Source organism: Sporothrix brasiliensis (genome assembly GCF_000820605.1).
Source record: "Sporothrix brasiliensis 5110 chromosome Unknown Cont22, whole genome shotgun sequence".
NCBI lineage: Eukaryota > Fungi > Ascomycota > Sordariomycetes > Ophiostomatales > Ophiostomataceae > Sporothrix > Sporothrix brasiliensis.
Genome location: NW_024467141.1, coordinates 1838063 through 1847072, shown reverse-complemented (window position 1 = coordinate 1847072; position 9010 = coordinate 1838063). Strand labels below are relative to the sequence as shown.

General features: G+C 56.3%; 1 protein-coding gene across 1 annotated transcript; it reads right to left on the bottom strand.

Moving 5' to 3' along the window:
- Positions 1-2049: 2049 nt before the first annotated feature.
- Positions 2050-8067, bottom strand: SPBR_08060 (phospholipase D; the record flags this gene model as incomplete). The annotated part of the gene is made up of 1 exon (XM_040766298.1): positions 2050-8067. One exon carries the CDS (start codon positions 8065-8067, stop codon positions 2050-2052), a length of 6018 nt encoding a protein of 2005 aa, XP_040614799.1.
- Between the last annotated feature and the right edge of the window lie 943 nt (positions 8068-9010).

Below are 9010 nucleotides of genomic sequence, written 5' to 3'. Positions count from 1 at the left end.
ATTTCACTGTTTTCTTTCGTTTCTTTCATCGCACCTTCCCCCGATTGCTGTGTTGTTCGTTTTCCCGCGCAATCCAGACCCACAATAATGGGCCTAGAGGGCTTGGGGGAAGGCGTGGGCGCTTAAAAAGTGGGTTATTTTTAGACCGACTGCTCTTTTCCCGCTTTCCACGAGAGAAGGCTCAAAATTCAACCGCACCCCACAGTGTGAGGCTGCAGCTGTTCGAAGACGCTACATTTCGTGCACAAGACATATGCGGGCACGGCGATCTACTGTCCACCCTATGCCACTCACTCTCGTCCGATCAGAGAAAGGTGAGCAAGCGGGGGAGGCGACAAACGTCAATCAAGGAAAAGAAAAGGGGGAGAAGCTCGGGCCAAAAGGGGACCGACATGAAAAAAAAAGAGAAAAAAAAAGACGCGCGACATGCGCTGGAGGCCAAAATGCTACGGCTACTGCTTTTTTTGTTGTCGTTGTTGTTCCCAAGCGACGCGCGTAAAAATTGTGGCCGTGCGGGATTTGCATAGGAGGAGCTGAAGAAGCAATATACGACTTCTGCGTCTGTATCATCAGACGCGGCTGTATTAAAGGAAGGGGTAAAATAAACAATCAACGGTGGCTGTGCACGCAAGCTGAGGACTTGAGACAGTAACAAATATAGACAAAGTCGAGATTGTCGAAAAAAAAAGAAAAAGAAAAGATTATGGTAGTGGAACACGAGGCTGAAGGAATCGACGAAAATAAACACCAGCAGCCAAGCAAACACTATCATGAAGAGGCAAGAGGATGAGGCTGAAAGTCGCTCACGATACGAAGCGGCTCACGATGACAGAGAATCAGCCGAAGCAGATAAGGCGGGACAGGTGAGACGCGTGCATCAGTGCCGCATCCTACGATGCATATGCCGCCGGATCGTCGAGATACCGAAAGGGATGGTTATTTTAGGGCTGGATGGATGGAAGGATCAGGTGACGGTGGTGGTAAGAACCGGCCCCATCTCGGGGCGACGGGACGATATGCTGCGGCAACTTCAGCTCCAACATCGTCTGATATCTATGACTCTACAAGGACTCGAAGCTGAAGCGCGTACGACGTGGCTAGCAGTAGACGAACAGCCCCTTATGTCTGGCGTTACATCGATTGCAATGGTTGACGACATCGAACTTGAATCTTGCTTTTATGTGGCTGTCTACAAGTACCTACATTGGCAACTCACCTCAATTGCACGAGCTTCGATGAAGAAAGGACTTTGTAGAAAGAATATAATCTAAAATATTACGTGGACTTGATAGACAAACGTTGCTTGTTTGATTGTCGAGGAAGGTACTTTTTGGCCCCTGTGTTGACTTTTTCTACTTCCTAGCCCTCTTTTGGTGCCAAGATTTGTAAACAGACTCTTTGGTGTCACAAATGATTATATTTTTCCATATATTGTTCTAGTTGAGGTGGCACAAGACGTATTGGAGTTTGTGAGCACTTCCAGGAGTTATTCTACGAGACGGCGTTGCCATATATCACGAACACGACATAATTTCAAGATTTTGGACACGAGTCCCGATGCGGGCTGCGGCGTTGGAATAATTCTCATGTCTGTTCTCAACGTCTACTGGTGCTTGTCGCCCTTTGCAACCACAAAGAAACGTGTTCCGTGAGTGCGCGGGCAACATGGCCTTTGAATACGAACGGAATGAATAAATGTTGGCCTTTGCCAGTAAAGAAATATGGATAATAAGTGGTGCAATGGTGGAGTAACATGGAGCGCAATGAAGAAAGGAAACAGAAAAACCAAGAAAAAAAGGACAATACAATCCGTCTTCAAACGCAAAGCAAAGGTTGAGAAAATACATAAATGCATCACGCTTTGCTAAACCAAAAATTCATGCCATGAGGTGTATCCAAGACCGCAGCAACGAAATACACGTTACAAAAGTAATGCCTCAAAGGCAGGGTCGCCATTGACTTTGCTTTCGATCCATTCAGTTGCTACACAGAGAGCTTGGTTAGTAAACGAATATTGCAATCACTCAGCCAACCTCGAAGAGAAACGTACTAAATTTGCAGCGGCGCAACTTGGTCCACCTGGTACATCCAGTTGCCGTTGTTCTCCTCCACGATAAGCCAGTCGTATGGGAACTGCACCAGGTGGCCCTGCATCATGTTGAGCAGGTCCTCGGCGTCCGCCTTGGACAGCACCTCGTCCGTGCCGCCTTGGTAGCCGCGTCGGCTACTTCGTGTCGTCGCGCGCTTGCGACGCTTGACCGACCCAGAATTGGTTCCGTTGCCCGTGGCCGCCGTGGCTCCCGTCGCCGTTGCTGTCAAGTTCGACATCCCGCTATTAGTGGTGTTGCCGTTGCCCGTGCTGTTGGCGTCGGCGTTGTTAATGCCGCCGTCCTTCTCCGACAGCCGCGGCTGCTTCTCCTGCTCCGAGAACGTCGTGCGACGGCCCTTGCCTTTGGACGGCGCTGCTGCTGCTGCTGCTGCTGCGTCTGCTACACCAGCAGGCGCTGCTTCTGCAACTCCTGCTGCGCCGACGCCCGTCTTCTCACCCATCGTCTCGCCAGTATGGTTCGCCATGGCGTCCATGGCATCCGTAGTGCTACCGAAAAGGGGCGATGCGGCGTCGGGCAAGACCGATCCGGGCTTCCATCCCGGCACAGACGACGGACGTCGCTTCAACGCGTTATCGGCTGCGGCCGCCTTCTCCATCTCCGCCTTGTTGGACACCTCACCGGGGTCACCGGGGCCCATGTCCGTCTCCGACGGGAAGCTGTCCTTGGTCGCTGGCCGCTCCGTGCTGTTTTGCCCGCCGCTGCTGCCACTCTTCTTGTTGTCGAGGTGGATTGTCTGATTGTGCAACATCGCGCTGGCGACCTTTTCGCCGACGCTCGCAATGGCATCTAGGGCGCTCGGTGTAGGAACGCTAATGCCGGCACCACCACCTGCCGCGTGCCGGGCGTGATCGTGGCCCTTGTTGCCCGACTCGGTCCGTTCGTTATCGTCGCCCTTCTTACGGACTTCCATGCTTTCCTGGAACCGAGTACCGTAGGTAACGAATTCCTGGAACTCGTGCCAGTTGGTCACCTCGGAGTCCGGAAGGCATCGGAACACACGTCGGTAGATCTTGGTGTTGTTCTCCGCGGCGCGGTTCCACACATCATCGATAAAAGCCGGGTCCAGAGGATCGCGCATGCAATCCCGCGTGATGCGGGCAAGACGAATGTCGGCTGCCAGAGGATTGACTGGGTAGTTTGGGGGACCGCCAATGTCGGTATCGTCAGTCACAGGCAGCGGCGGCAGCACGCCGGCAGCTTCATATCGAGTCTGTTCCTGTATGGCTGCCTGTTCGGTTGGCACAGGCGGCAGCACATCTTGATTGCCAGTACTCGCAGTGTTAGGGATCGATGCAGTCGAAGCGTGCGCGGCGCCGTCGCGGTCGCGGTCTTTAGCAGCGCTACTCCGGGACGCCGCGTGGCGAGGTGTACCATCAACAGGCCGGGAAAGGAATATCTCCTCGTCTCTTGCGCCCTCGTCAAAGGAGCCGTGGACGAGGAATTCATGACCATCAACAACGGTTGAGTCCCGCAGCCGGTCGATGCCCTTCTTCCTAGCCGCCGTCCAGTGGTCCTCGCCATGGCCGTACACATCCAGTGCCTGCATCTCGCTGTCAGGCGGGTGCTCGATGTGGCCTTCCTTGTTCAATGTGGGCATTGCTAAGGACGCCCGTCTGGACTTTATGGACGACGCTTCCTCAGATGGGAAGGCGTCCAAGTCAACGTTGTGGTTGAAGCTGTTGACGCGCTGCAGCCTGGAGTAGGGAGGCGTTGCGCTGGGGCCGGGGACGCCATTCGCATCGGCTACATCCTTGACAGAAGAGCGAAGGCGATCAGCTCGTGCCTGGGACGGGGACGCTACGCCATCTGGAGAGATATCCGACCGGATTGTGGAGTTGTCGTCGTCGTCGTCGTCGTCGTGGCCTCCATCCGTCTCGCCAGCATCGCTGTAGATCTGGTCCATCTCTGCCTCAAATTCGGCTTCGCGGCGCGTGTCCTCCATTATCTCGTCCGTGTCAAGACCAAGATGCTCTTGCATGAGGCGGAGACGTAAAGTGTGCGCGAACCGGCCTACACGGTAGGGCTTTCCGGCCATGGTTGACGATATCATGTCGCGATCGCGAACAACGGCTGCTACCTCCGAGTCGCGGTCACCCAGCATGGACCGTTCGTTGATGTTGGCCGAGCCAATCAGGGCCACGCGGTCATCCACAATGATGGTTTTGGCATGGATATACAGCTGCTCGGTCGTGAGGACCGTCTTGTTGTTGATCTTGCCCCATTGCCGCAAGCTGAAGAACTGGATGTAGTCCTCAGGCTCGATGCCCGCTGCACGCAGTCGACCAAAGATGGAGTTCTCGCCACGGCAGATGCTTCGGTACTGGCACTGGAGAATCAGCCGGACACTGGTGCCTTCCTGGTCGGCGACGGAGTTTTGGAAACCAGGCATCAGAGGAATGATAATAACGCACTTCCAATCTTCGTCGTCGCGGTTGGCCCGGATGATACGCTCCACCAGGGCATCGCCAATACGGTTGACAATCTTCACATTGAGTGTCTCTGTGCTCGTGATGAAAAACTGGTTTTCAATGTACACAAAGTGTTCGGATTCCTCAATCATACTGATATAGGCCGTCTGGATGCTGCACTCGACATCGGTGATGCCGAGCGACCAGGCCGATGCCGATCGAAGGATCTGAACCTCGCACGTGCCGGACAGGCCCAGGTTTTCCAGGTCCGCTTTCCGATAGTCAGGGGGGGGTAGCAGAAACGGTGTCGGACGTGTCGGCTTCCGACCGCGGCGAACGTAATTCCACCGCTGGACAAAGTGTCGAGTCAGATCGCGCGCAGGCTGGCCGACAATCTGCATGCCCACATCATGCCAAGGCATTCGGGGCACCTTGGTGCGGTCGTACATCTCCTTGTACGGTTCGCGGAGACTGAAGAAGTCCTGGACACGCGGGTTTGAGTAGTCTTTGCCGGGCCACAGCTGTGTGTGGTCGGCATCGCGGGGCTGCTCGTCCATCTCGAAGCCGGTGGGTTTGTCATCCACAAGGCTGTGCTGCGGACTGTCCCAGCGGCCGAAGCAGAGATCAATGCCGCCAACGAACGCAACGTCGTGGTCCACGACGCAAATTTTTTCGTGATGAGCGAAAAAGAATTGGTTCTTTTTGAACTGGTTGGGCGACCGCTGCACAAATATGTTGGGGTGCAGATTCAGGAGTGAGAATTTGGTGTACTCGGAATCAATGGGGATGGCAGCCTCGACGTTGCGGTAGATGATGACAAAGATCTTAACGCCCTCGGCGGCTTTGCGTTGCAGGAGACGATCGAGGCGCCACTTCTGGCTGATGCAGGCGGGTCGGCGCATATACAACTCCGGGCTGAGCCACCAGTCGTGGATGTAGATGACGTCTTTCGCCATGGCAATGGCGCGGGACACGTTCCACATGTAATCACGGCCGTCGACAAGCCACTGGGCGAACACGCCCGTGCGGACAGGGGCAAAGCTGTCGAAGCGATTTCGGCGGTGCCAAGGGGTCTGCTTGAGCATGTCCACGATGGATTCCTCGAATTGACCGATGAGGTGCTGGTTACGGGCCCATAGTTTGACCTTGCGTTCTGAGGTCAGGAGGGTGAGTGTGTGATGCTTCAGGCGGTTCTTGCTGGTAGACATCTCCAGTTCTGCGGCAGTGACGGAGCTTTTTCCGTTGGCGAGCTGCTGCTGCTTGCGCTTGGTCTTGGAAATAATGAGGAACTTGGGATCGATGAGGTAGACGTCGTAGATATTCATGTTCTCGGGCGATTCGACACAAACAATATAGCTCTGGCGGACAAGGAACCATTTGCGGCTGTGGCGTTCAATGACTTTCCCAGGCGTCAGGACGCGACGGAAATCAAGGCCCTTGGACGACTGGATGTGCAGGAAACATTCTTTGCCATGGTAGCTGCCCTCAGCAGCAAGACGCACGCCCAGCGCAGAGAGCTCGAGGAACCGGCAGAGACGGTTACTGTCGGCGCGGAAGATAAGCCAGTGCACCATTTCGTTCAGATATTTTTGAAGCATCCGCTGCTGGCGTTCGACGTATTTGCGTCGTGCGGCCGCCTCATCGAGAAGATCGCCAGCCACTGGCGTACCGTCAGGATTGACCTGCGCGGACTGGCGCCGCGTGATGCCACCCAGTACGGCGATACGGGACTTCCTCCGACGATAATTCACGCGACCACCAGGACCTTCCGCCTCGGTTGCCGTGCCTTCGCCGGCAGTACCGTCCCCGGCTGTGCCGTTGCCATCTGGTGCGCCCTCATCGCTGTGGACACTGGCAGCATCGTCTTCGTCGTCCAGTTTGACGCCGCGAAGACCGCGAACGTAGGGAAACGCAGAGATGGGGAACCTAGGTTGCTTCGGGCGCCCACCGGTCTGAGGCGTGTGGAGGTACTTGTCGTTGCGTGTCAATTTGTACTTCCAATGGAGCTCAAGAATCTCTCCAATGGTGCGCTTGATGGTCCACCTCATCCTACTGGGGCCACTGCCGTATTCAAGATCGATGGTAAACAGCCAGTGGCGCTCGCTGTCGCCATCTTGGACGGGGGTGCTCTCCCGGATGGTCAGCTTGACCTGCTCGAGGAGCACAGGAATCCGCTTGTTGCCGTGCTCATCGCGTTGGATCATACTGGCAAGCATCAGGGCAGCCGGGGCGCCCGCTCGCAGCTCCGCCATCAGCTCAGCCGACTTCATGTAGTCGAAGCTGTCTTCCTTTTTCTGCCTCAGAAGCCTCAGAGTGTTTTTCACCTGCCGCCACTTTTGCGCACCGTAGGTCGTAGCCCGGTCTCCAGTGAAGAAGGCACGACGAGGCGTCATAGCGTCGCCGTCTGAGACGCCACCGCCAAAGACGGTCATGCGACGGATGTGGCCAACGGCGCGACCTGAAGACGGGCCGCCATTTGCAGCATCAGGTTCTTCACTCCGTCCTACCCATGAGCTGCCACGGCGCCACCCATGCTGGCGGTTGAGGTGGTCACGACCCTCGCCCTCAGACAGCCCACCGCGGGGCTCCGATGTGTCGGGCATTGTTGCGCGCCGCTGCATCAACATATTGCGATGTCGGTTCGTAGGGAGCGGGGCGTTGGGCTCAGTCGAGACACCCGCAGACGCAGGTGCGGCTGACGGACCGGCCGTGTGCGAGCCCCGTCGCGAGCGGATGTACATTCGCCTTTTGCGCCTCCTGGGTCGGGTGCCAGTGATGTCGCCCGTACCTTCGTCGGCCGTTTCCTCGGCGTCCGCATCGGCATCGGCTTCCGCTTCGCTGTCGTTTCCGTTCAGGCTTTGTGCCAGTCGACTTCCACGGGCTCCTGCTGGCGTGCTGGCTGTTGATACCGGTGCGCCGTCTGGTATACTAGACCCGGGCGTTTTGGTTGCAGGAAGACCGCCTTGCACAGCTAGGGCCTTTAGACGGGACATGAACTGTCTGGAACGGGACGGGTTGGCTGGGTCCCACGAGCCTTGGCGTTGATGGGATCCTGCGGCAGCTGATGGCGGGTCAATAAGGACGTCCGACTGCGAGAACTGGACGCTGCGGCGACGTCTCGGGCCGGGCGTTATTGGCGGCGAATCAACAACGCCCTCGTGGCCCTTGTCGACCCCCTCTCGAATGGAACGCGTGCCCGAAGCGTTTGCCATGCCGTTGTCGTAGGCCGCCAGGGCGTTTACGCCGGTGGTAGCATAGCTTTCGTGCGGCCGTCCGGCGTTGAGGTAGTCCTCTGCCTCGTTTTGTGCACCTTGGTCTCGATCTGGGAGGGACGTCGCTGGGGACACCTGGTCGGAGGTCAGGCCGCTCCCAGGCAGAACGAGAGCTGACCCATTGCTCTGTGGTGCTGCAGGGGCTGCCGTAGAAGCAGACTCTGGTATTGGGGGTAGGTCTTTTTCGTGTACGGATGGTGCTGCCCCAAGCATAAGGGCTTCGCCGGCACTGTTGCTTACTGGCGGTCGAGAGCCATCATCGACGGGTGTAGACATCCTGAAGCGGTTCGCAGGAAGTCTCTGTTGTGGCACTCGAACGGCCGGCCTGGGCAAAGGGAAAACGCAATTAGACAAGCAGAACAGAATACAAAAAGGTACTAAAGACGCGCATGTGGATCAAGGTGGCGATAGGTGAAGCCAGCCGAGAGACAAAGTCGAGGGGCATTGGACGGGATAGGACGGTAGAAGGATGCTAAGGACAATTGTTGCTTTCCAACGACATACTGTAAGGCAGCCTGGCCACGTCTGCACTAGCACCTGCAGGACAACCGCGGCCATGCAAAGCTGCCACAGGAGGCCGTAAGCAGGAAAGACTGGTGTTCACTCGGCTGTAATGAATGGACAAACTCAAGATGTGCGTGTTGTTTCGCTTCTTGATCGGTCGACGTGTTGGATGTGAGGGATAGGGAAGCTTGGCCGAACGCGGAAACGTGGAAGCTGCTGGTCGTCCCGACTCTTTCTTTCTTTGTCGTCTGGTACTGGCGGTGAGCACCCGATGGACTCGGACTCTTTGTTCTGTGGTTGGCGTCGTTTACGTTCGTCTCTTGCAGAGTTCACTTGCTTCGCCGGATTGGGAGAATTGCGATGAAATGATCGCTCCAACCGGAAGCTCCGATCGAACGCAGGTTGATGCTGGCGGGCGACGAAATTGGCGCCAGGGCGAGATGCAGGAGGCAGCTGTAGTCCAATGGCGGTCTTTGGGGTTGTGGCTACTGCTGAGGACCGCCGTGATTGAGATGCAGTTTTGGTTTGTTGCGAAAGTCCTCGGGTGATGATAAGAGCTGCACGATGGGGGTAACGAGGACTGAGGTCTGAACTCGGAGGCAGGTACTGGCGAAAGCTCCTTCTCCTGCATGGGTTTTCCGTTCCTCCCTTTTTCTCGCTTGGTGTCTTGCGGCGACTAACCGCGCCTAGCGGGTTCATTTACAGGAGGAAATTA